This window comes from Hyperolius riggenbachi, chromosome 4 (assembly GCF_040937935.1).
Source record: "Hyperolius riggenbachi isolate aHypRig1 chromosome 4, aHypRig1.pri, whole genome shotgun sequence".
Classification (NCBI taxonomy): Eukaryota; Metazoa; Chordata; class Amphibia; order Anura; family Hyperoliidae; genus Hyperolius; species Hyperolius riggenbachi.
Genome location: NC_090649.1, coordinates 253,892,370 through 253,907,699, shown reverse-complemented (window position 1 = coordinate 253,907,699; position 15,330 = coordinate 253,892,370). Strand labels below are relative to the sequence as shown.

At 41.5% G+C, this 15,330-nt stretch overlaps 1 protein-coding gene across 1 annotated transcript in view; it reads left to right on the top strand.

The window, feature by feature from the left end:
- Positions 1-15,330, top strand: part of RNGTT (RNA guanylyltransferase and 5'-phosphatase) — a 456,995-nt gene that overhangs the window by 110,198 nt on the left and 331,467 nt on the right. The window contains exons 7-8 of the mRNA XM_068279398.1: positions 4,816-4,925; positions 9,506-9,607. Of these exons, the coding sequence (XP_068135499.1) occupies positions 4,816-4,925; positions 9,506-9,607 (212 nt within the window). The remainder of the gene's footprint in view (positions 1-4,815; positions 4,926-9,505; positions 9,608-15,330) is intronic.

The following is a 15,330-nucleotide window of genomic DNA, read 5'->3' as shown; positions in this document are numbered from 1 at the left end:
CCCTGGCATAGTATGGCTGATCTTACCGCTTTAAGGTGGCCACACACCATACAATTTTTTAAGTATCTGTTCAATTTAAGAATTGCAATAAAGGTTTCTGACCAATTGTTCAATTTTTCCCCAATTATAATAAAAATGATTGGAAATGCTGAGAAAATTGCTAGGGTGTGTATATTAATAAATTAACAATCTAACACACACACCATACAATCTTTAGAAAGATTAAAGAAAAATATCTGGCATTCCAGATCGATAAAAATTTATAAAAACTGGAAATTTGATCGGATTTTTCAATCGAATGAAAGTAAAGCTTTCGATTTTTTTCGCGAGATCTGATCATACTTATCAAATTGCCGTAAAATCGGATCATTTTATTGTATCGTGTGTGGCCACCTTTATGGTCAGATGCGTCTTATGGTCTGAAAAAAATACTGTTGGTTTTTCAGATGTGAATAGACACAAAGTCCATGCCGATATGTTACTGACTGGGAATCAGAGTTGGGGCATGCTCTGCAATGTGAAGGTGCTAACCACTTATCTACCTGGTTGTACTATGTCAGGGCTGGGCAAAGTTTTTCTAGAGGCATCCCTTAGTCTAATGCTGGGCATACACGGCTCGATTTTGCTGCTCGATTCTCCAGCTCGATCGTTTTCCCGCTCGATTCTGCAGGTGATTCTCTTATCTTCCGCTCATTTTTCTTATCTTTTTCCATTGTGTTCAATGCAGAATCGAGCGGCAAAACGATTGGGTGTGAGGTTGGACGTGTCGGAAATTATCTATCGAGCCATGTAAATGGCTCAAAAACGAACCATGTATTCCCAGCATAATGTGGATTCTGAAGGGGGTTTTAAGGCTATTTTCCACTATTAGCATTTTGCGATCTGATCCTGGTTTTGGGCTGATTGCAAAACACTAGGCCCTACTAAACTGAGGAAAATCACATGGGAATGTTTCCGTGCGACAATTTTACCCGATCAGAACCGTCTGTCCTGCTACGTTTTTTGTGAGTTTGGGTTTGTGGCAAAAGCAATCACGACATGACACCCATTGATTTTTTTTGTATTTTCTTGTGATCGATGCATTACATAGGAAGAGCAGTTGCTTTTAGTAGCCACTTCGATATCTGCTTTTACAGTTACAGTAGCAAAATATCTGATCTTATGGCTGTAATGCAGACTCTCTACATGCATCTGTTATTCCAAGCATCTCTTCTGGAATAACCCGCATTGGCTGTTGCCATATATTTAGGCTGTGCAGCTGTCAGCACGAGTTTAATGTTGTTGTTAGGGACACTGCCTGTGGGTGAATGCCATGCTGCAATCTCCCCTCCATTACTTTAATGTCACTTTAAGTTTATAATGTAAACTGTAGCCTTATGCACTGTTCCCGTAAAGAATGCTGAATGTTAATTATGTGCTTCCATCATTTCAAAATGAGCCCTCTAGTAATGCTATGTTTGCTTCGCTTAAAAAAATGTCTTTCCCTGCGAGATTGTATCCTTAAGGTGCCAGCAAACCAGATGGTTATGTGACATGGCATGGCTTCTCCACTGGGATTCCTCTGATGCTTGCATTGAGGCTTCAGTAAATCTGTATTTCTTACTTTTCAGAGCTTTAATATACCATCTGTATTTGTGTTCTTATGCACAGATTTGAACTCTTTAGCTGCCAGAGAGCTGTCATATAGCTGATCACACTTTCAGTTCCCCTGCTTCCACCACACAGACTGGTAGTGCTTTGGCCCTGGGAGTTCTTTATCCTTTGACCCAAAACATTTCAGTGACATGGGGAAGGCTGAAAATGTTATGTTTATTTTTTTTTATTGATGCTTAATTTGATTAACCATGAATAATAGTTTTTATAAAATGAACCTAATCTCCCGAAATCTGACTGAACAAACTAAATTGCCAAAGGCCAGGCACCATCTGTAAGCTGCAAGTACATTTTCTGATCGTTGCATTTGTTTCTGTGTGACCTGGGAATCTCTGGTTCACAGCTATACAGATAAGATCAGCATTTCCAATGAGGAGATGATTCCTCTCCCTATTTCACATTAGGCCAGAGAACCCTCATGGCATCCTGCTAGTATGTTGAGATTATAGTTTATAATACACCTGTGACTAAGGGCCCTGTCTCCAAAATGACATCCATGGCCCTCCATGATGGTAACGTATACCTGACCCAAGGCAAAGCTACCCAAGGTTCACGCTGGATCCACATTCCTCTAAGTATTGTCTCTCTCCCCCCCCCCCCCCCGCATAATTATTCCTTGAATGGGATAGGGAAGAGAAGGAAATGGGAGTGTGATGGGAGGCAATATCACCGTAAGCCTGCCTCTTCCTGTTTGAAAATCTTACTTTAGCTGAAAGTCAAATCAAGGGGAACAAGAAGAGGAACAGACAAGGCACAGCTTGATCAAACCTCTGTGCTTACCTTAGGTAGCTTTGCGTCAGATTCACTTAAAAGCAGACCTTTAGATTACCGTACTTGGTTAACTAGTCAATGCAAAATGGACATTTTAAAACGATCGTTTTGCATTTGCACAGGATGATTGGAATATGCCCATGGGGAACGAGCACATACACACGTACCCACTCAACGCCGCCAATGGGCTGGCGCTTAGTAGTTAAAATATAATTCTTTGCTCGAAAGGATCAATTTCTCATTCTTAAATTTTGAAGAATTCATTGAGAAGGATGTAATCAATATCACCAGGTGATCATGACTTATGTTTGTTTCCTATTATTGCCTGCACAGGAAGGAGAAGTTTGATATAATTACATGCTATTGACCAGCCAGTCTGACTTAAAGGAGTACTGTAACCCCCCAAAGAAAAAAAGTTTAACCTACCTGGGGCTTCTACCGGCCCCCTCGCTGACGTCCTGTGCCCGCACCATTACAAAATGATGCTCCAGTACCTGCCGCGCCTCCTCTGCGCAGAAAGCTCCCGGTGACATCAGCAGGAGCAAGGACACAGGTGCAGTGGCTTGTGACATTGAAATCACAGGACGTCTGCGGGGGGCCAGTAGAAGCCCAAGGTAAGTTGAACTATTTTTTTTTTTTTTACTCTGGGGGGTTGCAGTACTCCATTAAAAATTGGATTTACTTGATCAAATCCATCTCTTGCTTCTACATGGCACTTCCAGGAATAAATCTTTCTTTAGAAAGTCTGTATGTAAAGGATTATAGTAACATTGATGATTCTAGAGTAGCACTAGCTCCACCACAGTTGCACAAGTGTTTAATTTCCTTCTAATTACTGGTTTATGTACCTGAGTAAATTGCTTGTCATTTGCTAAATGCTGTGTGTGTCTGTCTTTATGCAATCTGGGAATAAATGTTGCCCTACAATGCATCTGGAAAGTATTCACAGCACATCACTTTTTCCACATTTTGTTATGGTACAGCCTTCCAAAATGGATTAAAATTCATTTTTTCAACATAAGACCCAACACCTCATAATGACAATGTGAAAAACGTTAACTTGAGGTTTTGGCAAATTTATAAAAAATAAAAAAATTTGAGAAATTGTGTGTACATAACTGTTCACAGCCTTTGTCATCATGCTCAAAATTGAGCTCTGGTACCCATTTCAATTCTAAACTCTCCATAGGTTTAAATTATTTATTCAGCATGATTAAAAGGACAACATGTTTCACAGGTCTAAGCCCACTTCTTAAGGTCAATAGAAGTGCCTTTAAAATACGGTCACAAGCATTGTGACCATATTTTAAAGGCACTTCTATTAACCTGAAGAAGCGAGCTGAGACCTGTGAAACGTGTTGTCCTTTTAATTGTGCTGAATAAATTTTTTTACATTTACCCTGTGGTTTTGGTTCTTCCATCTGGAGTGGCAAAGATACCTCCCTCCACCTTATTATTAATTTTTTGTTTTATTACATTACCTATTTTTGGGCGCCTCCGCCCCCCAGTATTAAAAGATAAAAAGTAAAGGACAGCAGGTTTCATAAGTGCAAAAGCTGCCTTTTTGAGCTTCAGATGACACTTGAGTAGTGCTTAGACAATGTACACTCCTTCCTTAAATTTAAAATCTTGGACTGTATGTTTTTCAGTGAAGCCTATAAACTTAAAGTTTTAGTTTGTCTCTGCAAAGGACTAACTGTCAACCAACATACAATGCATCTGGAAAGTATTCACAGCGCCTCACTTTCTCCACTTTTTGTTATGTTGCAGCCTTATTCCAATGCCTGGTTTGTGCTCTGACATAAACTGTCAACTGTGGGACCTTATATAGACAGGTGTGCGACTTTCCAAATCATGTGCGATCAACTGAATTTACCAGAGGTGTATTTTAATTATGCTGCAGAAACATCTCAAGGAAGATCAGTGGAAACGGTCCAGCTGAGCTCAATTTTGAGCTTCGTGGCAAAGGCTGTGAATACTTATGTACATCTGTTTTGTCATTTTTTATTTTCAAGTAATTTGTAAAAATCTATTTTTTTTCCATGCTGTCATTATGGGGTGTTATGTGTAGAATTCTGAGGAAAAAAGAAATGTAATCAGTTCTGGAGTAAGGCCGTAGCAACAAAATTTGAAAGAAGGGATGCACTGAAAATACTTTTCGGATGCACTGTATTTGAGTTAATGTAACAGAGAGGTGATTGAAAAAGCTGTATACATATACCCCTGACTGAACTGAAAAAGGATGCTCAAACAAGTGAATGGTCATCCAAGAAGTTTTCTTTCTAATTTGAAATATATTTCTGATAAAATTATTTTGTTACTTTTGTGTTTGCTTTGGAAAAAGCTAAATAAAAATAATAATTGTTAAAACTTTCTATTTTCTTTTCACAGGGCGCTATATTTTTAGAAGGTGTGGCAGTAAAAGGTGTTACTCAGATAACGACTCAGCCAAAACTTGGAGAAGTACAGAGAAAATGTCAGCTGTTCTGTTCATGGGAAGGGTATGCAGACATTTTTGTTCTAAAAAATGAATGGCAAAATGTGGTTATTGAGACTTTATCAATCCTATTATATTGGAATGAAAATAACTTGAGGATTTAAGTGTGTTTCAGAATTGTCTATAATTCTGAATTGATTATGGTATTTATAAAGGTCTTCAATGTTTATAAAAGCTAACATTGCAAATTAGACGTTCTGTATTGAGGGTTTTGCTTAATCTCACTTCACTCTAGTTGATGGGTATAGTGAATAAGTTTAAAGTCTGAAGCGAACCTAAAAAAATAAATTTACATACTCGCCTAAGGAGAGGGAAGGCTCTGGGTCCTGTAGAGCCTTACCGCTCCTCTCCTGGTCCCCGAGTTCAAGCGTCGGTTCCTCCGTATAAATCTCATGCTGTGGGTGGCTTCAGAAGTCTTTCATAGCCCGAGTGCTCCACAAGACGGGCGGCTCCGTGCTGCCCGTGCACGAGAGAGCATGCTAGCGCAAGCGCAGTACGGATCGGCAAGTCTTCAGGAGCACTCAAGCTCCCGAACACTTTCGAAGCCCCCCCCCCCCCCCCCCCCCCCCCCGCAATGGCAGAGAGCAGTCTTCGACCCATAGGTTAGACACTGCTAATGGTTGAGACAGCGCTGGAACGTGGGGATCGTAGAAGGAATGGGAAGGCTCTATAGGACCCAGAGCCTTCCATCTCCTTAGGTGAATATCTTTTTTTTATTTTAATATGGCTTCAAACTCCCTTTAACCTTCCTGGCGGTAAGCCCGAGCTGAGCTCGGGCTATGCCGCGCAGGAAGATATCTCAGCCCCTGGTGGGGCGATCTGCACACTTTAAACTGCTGTACGCGCAGCTAGCACTTTGCTAGTCGCGCGTACAGCTCGATCGCCGCCGCTCTGCGGCGATCGCCCGCACGCAGCGGCACAAGAGGGCCCCCACCAGAGCCCTGCGCTGCCCGGACCAATGAGTTCCGGGCAGCGCTATGGGCTGGATCGGAGACGTCTGACGTCAGGACGTCGGCTGACGTCCATGACGTCATTCCGATCGTCGCCATGGCGACAGGAGAAGCCAAACAGAGGAGCGCGTTATATACGCGTTCCCCTGTTTGCTTTTGATGCCGGCGACGATCGCACTAGAGGGACACATGCGCCCTCTAGTGGTTCATGTAGCTACCACTCTGGTAGCTTTACATGAAACAAAAAAAAAAAAATTAAAAAAAAAAGGATTTTTGCCTGAGTGGCAAAAAAAATTAACCGCCAGGAGGGTTAAATGTGTTTACTTATAAACTGAATGGCATCACTTCTGACTGCTTCACTCCAAGCCTGTGATTTCTCACTTTCTAGAAACCTGTATCTTTTGTAAACTGCCCATACATAACAAGATGCCTCCTGCTTACAGCCACCTGATATACCACAGCAGTTTTCCCTAAAGGTAGCTACTAAAGGTCCAATTTCTAGCCAAAAATCGTTCGAGCGATCATAAATTCTGATCGGAATTGAAATATTGTAATAAATCGTTCACTACACCATCCACGAACCAATCTTTACTTCCTATCTATCACAACCAACAAGAAAATCCAAATTTTGGTTCGATGAAAATTCATTCGGGCGACATTTTTTTCACTCGTTCATAATTGATTGTGTCCACCAATGGAGATTATTTACAACCAATCCAATCAGAATTTCTGATCGCTCGAATGATTTTTCGCTAGAAATTGGACCGTTAGTGGCCACCTTAAGAGTGCAGAACAATTGTATGTAGCAATCCAGTGTAAGATACCTATACCTCTGCCACAGCTTCAACCTGTTTAACACATATGTCTGTGGAGGGAGTGGTGCTTAGCTTTGAAACATGTCTCTGTATAGTTGCTGTGTGAACCTAGAGATGTAGGCACTGGTTATTTTTGTCTTTTAATGTAGTGGAGGGAGTTTGATTTTACTTCAGTTACATTCATTCTTTGCTGACCTGGTGGTCAGAAACAAAATTGAGGAACACTTTGAAAACACATCAGATCTCAATGGGGAAAAAACATGCTGGATATCTATTCTGATGTCGATGTGTTAAGTATAAAAGGATGCTACGTAGTTCAAAGTAGATGAAAGTAATCAACCTACAGATAGCTGAATTCAAAGACATCCTGGAAATCAAAGTGCGGCAGGCTAGTGCATTATGCTAAAAGTTAATTTCAGCAGTGTCAGGGCATTCTCCTAATGAGATGACAGATTGGGCATGGTGGGATCCCTCACAGATCTGGACCCAGGGTATCACTGAGCTTTTGGACGGTCTGAGGTGCAACCTAGGGGTGTCAGATAGACAGAGACTTCATGTCCAGTAGGTGCCCTGTTGGATTTAGGTCAGGCGAGCATTTGGGTCAGTCAGTGGTATCCATTCCTTTATCCTCCATAGACTGCCTGCAAATCCTTGCTACAAGACTTGCTGGACATTGTTGCACCAAGAAGTACCCAGGACCCACTGCACCAGTGTAGGAGTCCAACACTGGGCTCAAGGATTACATCCTGATACATGTTGCCAGTAAAAGTGTAGTTGTCTATCCTTTAGAGGTCTGTGTGTCCCTCCATGGATATGCCACCCTTGACCATCACTGACTCGTCACCAAACCAGTCTTGCTGAACGATGTTACAGGCATCTCCAGACCATTTTACATCTACCACCCTTGTGCCTAGGGTAAAACTGCTCCCATCTGTGAAAAGCACAGGATGCCAGTGGCAGATCTGCCAATTGTATGCCAACTGAACTCCACAGCATGGGACAGTGAGCACACGGCAAACTAAACGAATTGATTTCAGAGCTCTTGGGTGTTTTGCCTAAGCAAATAGGGTTTTTAAAGCCTCTAACTTCGCTCACCATTCAAAGATGCGAATAAACCAAAATTGCTGCAAAACATGTATATTCAACTCAAAGAAATAGTTTTAGTTCTACAATCCTGTTACAATATTATCTAAGCCTGCAGAATCATAGTTAGTTGAGTAATTAGAAGCATGCATCAACACGTTACCAGCTGTTGTAGCATCACCCAGGGAGAATCGGGGGACCTCAGCGACCTCGAAGGGGATACACCTGGAACATACAAGAACAGCACGTCTGCTGATCATCTGAAAAGATCCCAAAGTCAAAGCTGCTGATCATCTGGAAAGATCCCAAAGTCAAAGTGTCTTCCCCCTGCCTTTAACGGACAGAATGGTCATAACCGCGCAACCGCAGAAGCAGCTAATCAGAACATGTTTCAATTCTGCGCAAGCGGAGAAAGAACACCTGCTGCTGCTGCTGCCTCAGCGCGAGATCACAGCGTGATCTTATTTCACGCAAGCGCAGAAAGACCATATGTTGCTACTTCAGCGCGTGATCACAACATGATCTTGCCCATGTTGCCTTGTGGACAAGGAATGTGAGCACATGTAAGAAATGTAACTTATTGCACAGCAATTCATTGTTCTTGTTCTTCTGCACAAGGACAGACAAAATACAGCAATGTCTCCAGTTGCTGTGTTAAACCAAATTAATTCATCCAGTACTAGAGAGAAAATAAAACATTTAACATATATACGTGAACAGTAATCTTACAGTAAATTAAAGGATAATCCATACATTCAGACAGTCATGTCACAAAACGTATCACATTGGGCCACTCTCATGAAGTCTGTTTTTTATTGTATGGTCAAAGACATTCACACCAGTGGCCTGTATGACTCTGGTAGTGCTCATTCTGTTTCTCCTTGCTCAAAAGAACAGATACTGGTCCTGCAGATGGGCTATGGACCTTCTGTGGACCTGTCCAGCTCTCTTACACTTTCTGCCTGTCTCCTGGAATCTCCCCCCTGCCATTGAGTCTGTGCTGAGAGACTGGGCAAACCTTCTGGCAATTACACATATTGATGTGCCAAAAGATGAGGAGGGAAAGTGTCAGTGGCCTCCACCTGTTAAAACATTCTTGTTTTGGTGGTTTTCTCATTGTTGCCCCTCTCGTGCGCCTGCTTTTAATTACAGCAAAAAAAAAAAAAAAAAACAGCTGGAACTGATAACCCCCTCCACCACTTAACTGACCAAATCCATATCCAAGAATGATCATGAAGTTGATGCCGTACTCTAAAAAGTGTTCCTTTAATTTTGTTTAGCAGTTTATATGCACACACCAATTAGATTAACTACTTTACAAAGACCCTAGTAAATCCGTCCATGTTTTTGCTAATACATTTTTCTAAAACAACCAAAAAACGATACATGCGTTAATAGATCATATTATGTCCTTGAATCCATATTTGCATATATATTACTTTGTACATCATTTTACACATGCACACCTTGCAAATAATCCCCAAATAACTCCACGCAGCATGCAAATGCTTCACCCTGAAATCTGCCGTTATTAACTCATATGATGTGTGCCATTCCTTATCAACAGCCTCAGCACAGATTAAACAGTTTATGCCTAGATTTATTTGCCATGAAATGTATTATGCTTATAGCAATTATGTATTCTAGGATGGAAATGTCACTCATTCAAGCATGATTTAATATTTCATCCACACTATGTTATTAAGAAGAGAAACAGTAAAACAAATGTTTTCCAGTATGGGGTTCCCTGGAGCACAGCCTGTATCCATGGACAGAAAGAATATCAAATTTCTCGAGCAGAAGTCGTATAAAGTAAGCTGGAAAGCAGATGGTACACGGTAAGTGGGTCTGCTACATGAAATCACTAAAGTATTTCAGTGTTCTAGACTTGACAAGCCTAGCTGCAAGGTCTTTAATGGTTACACATAACCATAGCTAGGCATTTTTCGATGTCTCTATATATTGTAATAGTGTAAGAAAGGAAGAAAAAGGTTATTTGCAAATGAATTAGCCAAATCGAACAATTTATAAAGAAAACAAAATGCGGTAGTGTGTCTCTTATGAGGCCTGAGTTCCAGCATGGATCAGAATAATGATGTAGCAAGGGCAAAACTGGAATGATTAAATATTATTATATAAACTACACACACAAAAAAAATACATTAAAACTGCCAAATATGTCTAGCAGTTGCAGAGGATTGATTGGATTGAAATACAGAAAGGAGAGAATGATGAAGAATGTCTGAAAAGTTCAAAATACTGTTTGGCTGTGTCCAATAAACGGTAAAGTCTTTGTGCTGCATAATCCAAAGTATTGCATTTTGGCCATTGTCCTGCTGGCCTGTCGGGAGATGGAATTCAACATAGAAAATAGACAAAGGACCTTGGGCTGAGTGGATCGCTCAGTTTTACTTGCCCTGCAGCTGGGGAGTGACTATGAAAAACAAAGTCCAGTCTTTCTGCAATTGGAGCTGGGGACAGTCCCCCATCCAGGGAAAGAGAGATCGGACGGAGTACCTGATATGCCAATCTCTCAATGCCCTTAAGTCATATCAAGAAATGGATTGCATGTTTGCGTTCAGTTAGGCGTTACAAATTTACACATATAAAACATGAGCATGAAACTAAAGTGCGACTTAGAGCATGTATTGCTCAGCAGCTGTATGTGTGATTTTACATAGTTACATAGTTATTTTGGTTGAAAAAAGACATACGTCCATCGAGTTCAACCAGTATAAAGTACAATACCAGCCTGCTCCCTCACATATCCCTGTTGATCCAGAGGAAGGCGAAAAAACTCTTACAAGGCATGGTCCAATTAGCCCCAAAAGGGAAAAATTCCTTCCTGACTCCAGATGGCAATCAGATAAAATCCCTGGATCAACATCATTAGGCATTACCTAGTAATTATAGCCATGGATGTCTTTCAACGCAAGGAAAGCATCTAAGCCCCCTTTAAATGCAGGTATAGAGTTTGCCATAACGACTTCCTGTGGCAATGCATTCCACATCTTAATCACTCTTACTGTAAAGAACCCTTTCCTAAATAAATGGCTAAAACGTTTTTCCTCCATGCGCAGATCATGTCCTCTAGTCCTTTGAGAAGGCCTAGGGACAAAAAGCTCATCCGCCAAGCTATTATATTGCCCTCTGATGTATTTATACATGTTAATTAGATCTCCTCTAAGGCATCTTTTCTCTAGACTAAATAAACCCAGTTTATCTAACCTTTCTTGGTCAGTGAGACCTTCCATCCCTCATATCAATTTTGTTGCTAGTCTCTGCACCTGCTCTAATACTGCAATATCTTTTTTTGTAATGTGGTGCCCAGAACTGAATTCCATATTCCAGATGTGGCCTTACTAGAGAGTTAAACAGGGGCAATATTAGTGTGTGTGTGTGTGTGTGTGTGTATCAGAGTGACCTTACTAATTTCTGTAAATATGGGTATGTTAGCATGTTTTTAGTGCCTAGAAAAGTATGAAATATGATAAATATGAATTTTCTGGGTTACTGGGAGTTTGCTTTCCCTTTTAAAGACAGCTGTGTGGAGGATAAGCACAGATGGCATCAGAGTGTCCCCTTTGAAGCTTCTGGTAAAAGTTTAGAGGTGTGAGGTTTGGAGACTGTCAGGCTGGTTAGTTTATTTTATGAATTTCTGTCCATGCCAATTCTGGATTGATGGCTTCTCAGTCACAAGTGGCTCTGAGGCCCAGGATGGCCTCTGGTAAGAGCTGAGAGCTAAAAGCTAATTAACTGTTAGGCCTTTGCAGTTTTGACCCTTTGCTGCTGTGGCTCTGTTGTGAGACTGTAAATCAGTTTGATTCATTTGATATGAAAAATATTAAATGTGTCGCACCTCCTAAATACAGTTAATACGAAAATCTACCGGCGATATGATTATCAATGTGTGTTTACATGCAAGTTATTATTATTTATTGTATTTATAAAGTGCCAACATATGATGCAGCGCTGGACAATAAATAGGGATACATACAATGTTAGCCAGGGGTGACAGACAGAGAGGTAGCACACCGTTATACAACATAACATAAGCTTGTCCATTCAAACAGAGTATAAGATGCATGATCATGCATTTTAACATAGACCAGCAGTTCAAGTCCAAGTTAGTCCATGGGAAAAATTAAATGAATAGTTAGATGAATGTCTTAGAGTTGTTAGTCTGCCTTTGACTTCATCTCACACCACAAATAAAAATATTCACATTTTATACTTGCATACCTAGGAATTTCTTGCACCTGTGCAGAAATGTATATGTGTACTAGTCAAACGTATGGTATGTTTACTTGTTCATGTCATGACATATTTGTATGGAAATGTGGCAGAGACTCTTCCTGTTAATCTTTTCCATGTAGTGATACTTTCAAATATTTTCTGTATGTTCCAAAATTAGCTTCTGAAATGACAACCATACAGGCCTTCATATGTTCATGCCCTGTAAGGATGAGGTGGATTCTCTAAATAACAGTTGTTCCAATATGTTTAGGAAAATGCTGTGTTCAAAGCCGTTGGCTCTTTTACTAATCAATGTGTTAGTGTCTTCCCTTCATCTTGTCATTATGTCTCTCATTAACCACGCGTGTAGCAGATGTTTGTTCTAATGAGTGGAGCTGAATGTTCAGACAGGATTAACACGTATATAGTAGCGAGGCATCAATCTGGGGAAAAAATGAATCTTTCACTAATAGAAATATTAATAACTGCTAATCTGAACACTGTTTTAAAAAAAAATGTACTGGTAACATGATCTGTGCCTTGATGTATCACAAAAAATAGATCTTTTTTTTTTTGTAGATGAACATTTTTTTTTTCTTTTGCTGTTTACTAGTGTGCAACACAGTGGTGTGGGGAGCACTCTTGCCATGCACTAGCTTGATTTTTACCAGAACACTATCTGCACTGAGTTTGTATGTTTTTCCAGTTTTTCCATGTTTTCCTCCCACATCCTGGAAATATAGAATTACAATAATTGGCTTAACTCAAAAATTGGTCTGATACCTTTTCTCCTAGGTGATCTTTTCACACCTTGAAAGTAAAATGCCTTTCAAACAGGGGAGGACTGGGACGATTCGGCCTGGGGGGAAATCCCAACCTAGAGGCCCGGTCACAGAATCCCCAGCCCAAATACATTTGCATGCAATAAAGATATGTTTTTAATGGTAGTTTAAAGCAACGATACATTTTGCAGTTACGTTAAGCATTTTAGACTGGGGGTGTAATTGCGTGGGGTACATTTACTTGGTGCACTTTGGGCCTTTGAGGGTACAATCTGTATTAGGTTTGTATGTTCTCCCTTTTTTTTTACGTGAGTTTCCTCTGGGCACTTCAGTTTCCTCCCACATTACAAAAAAATACAGATAAGTTAAAAGGCTTACCCCTAAATTGGCTCTAGACTACAATGGACATATGTCTATGGTAGGTATTGGCTTGTGAGCTCCTCTGAGGATAATCAGTGACATGACTATGTACTCTATAATGTGCTGCAGAAGATGTCTGTTCTATATAAATATATAATAATAATATGATAGGACATTATACTATGACTATGGTAGGATTAGATAGTGAGCTCCTCTGAGGACAGTCTGTGACATGACTATATAATCTGTAAAGTGCTGCAGAAGATGTCAGTGCTATATAAATACATAATAATAATACGAGAGGACAATAGACAGGCTATGGTAGGGATTATATTCTGAGCTCATCTGAGGACAATCAGTAACATGACTATGTACTCTATAAAGTGCTGCAGAAGATGCCAGTGCTGTATACATGCATTATATAATATGGTAGGATATTCGAGTATGACTGTGGTAGGATTAGATTGCGAGCTCCTCTGAGTACAGTCGGTGACGTGAATATGTACTCTGTAGAAGGATGCTGCAAAAAATGATGACACTTTATAAATACTAAAATAATCTCCCTCAAAGTATTCCCAGGTGGTCTTATGGTCCCTCAATCTCCATATAGCTTTCCCTAGTGATCTTGTGGTCCCACTTCCCCTTTTACAGTAAGCCCTGGTTTGGTTGTTTAGTGGTCCCCTATCCTCATTTAGCTCCTGTAGTGGTCACCCTCCTACTCTCCCCCAGTATAAACAGAGCAGTGGTGCAGTGGTTGTGCTTGACAGTCTTACCTCCTCCAGCAATGTGTCCATCCTTCGCAGCCAGTGGCCGTCTGCTTTCTGCCTATCTCCATCTCCTACACATCACGTGTAATCAGGCGAGATGCAAGATAACCAGGTCAGAGAGCAGGTGTATAGCTGGATGAGCTGAGACTGCTGTGCTGCTACACTGTATACAGGGGAGCACAGTGGTATAGCATTGAGTGTCTCCTCCTCTGCTCAGCGTAGTGTTGGGTGCAGCCAGGGTCCCCTCACTCATGGTGCATAAGGCAACCACCACCAGCTCTGCCCCTTAAGTCCCTAAGTAAAGCTGGTGCCACAAGCTTCATAATGCCTAGTACACACAATGCTATGTTCCGTCAAATTGATGGGTCAAATCGATAATTTACGGCATGTCTGATCTCTTCCCGATCAAAAAAATCGATTGGGAGCAGATCAGACATGCCAGACATTATTAAATCGACCTGTGGATCTGATGGGAAATAGCATTGTGTGTACCAGCCTTAGTGCAGCCACACTGTCCCCTTCCTTCAGTGTTTCACAATACCCCATCTGACAGCAATGATAGTATAGAAAAATGGTCAAAAAGGTTTCTTCAGTGTGCAAGCTTGACTGTGGGCAAGCGTGTCCATACTGGGAATGGGCAAATGAGATCCACACATGCCCAGTAGAACTAAGGCACTTGTGCATGGCTCTTTTCCTTCATCCAAAAGCACTTCATTTGACTGGGCATGTGTGGATGTTATTTGCGCATGCCCGGTACAGATACACTCACCCACATCATGCTCATATACTGAAGGAACCTATTCAACCAAAGACAGACCCAACACCAGACTAGCTACGGCCAGTGTTACCATAGGGGCAAACTGCGAACAGCTCCCAGCATGCCCCCCATGCTCTGTATAGAGGCACTACAGATGCCAGCATGCCCCTCCTCTTCTCTAGAGGCACTACAGCTCCTAGCATGCTTCTTCCACACCATAGAGGCACTACAGCTGCCATCATGCTCCTCCCCTTCCATAGCGTTGCCACAGCTTCCAGCATGCTTCTCTTCCTCCTTATAGTATTAGATTGTCCCCCAGGGCTCCCCAAGCTTTTTCAATGGGAATAAATGGTCCCCTGGTGCCCCTGTATTTTCAGTGGAGCGCACTTACCTGTCCTCCCTCTATCCATGTGCTTCATCCTCATAGGCACCTCATCTCCGTGACCTGGTGACATGTACACACCCATGTGCCGCTGGGTCACTGAGATGAGACGCCTGTGAGGATGGAGACGTTAGCACACAGATGAGCACGCCAGCTGGACCAGTGAGTGCGCTCCGCTATGAATACATTGCAGAGGCTCCGGGGGTCCACTATTCAATTTGGGGAGACCAAGGGGGGGCCAGCAACCAGCTGTGAGACTCTGGGGACAACCCAACAA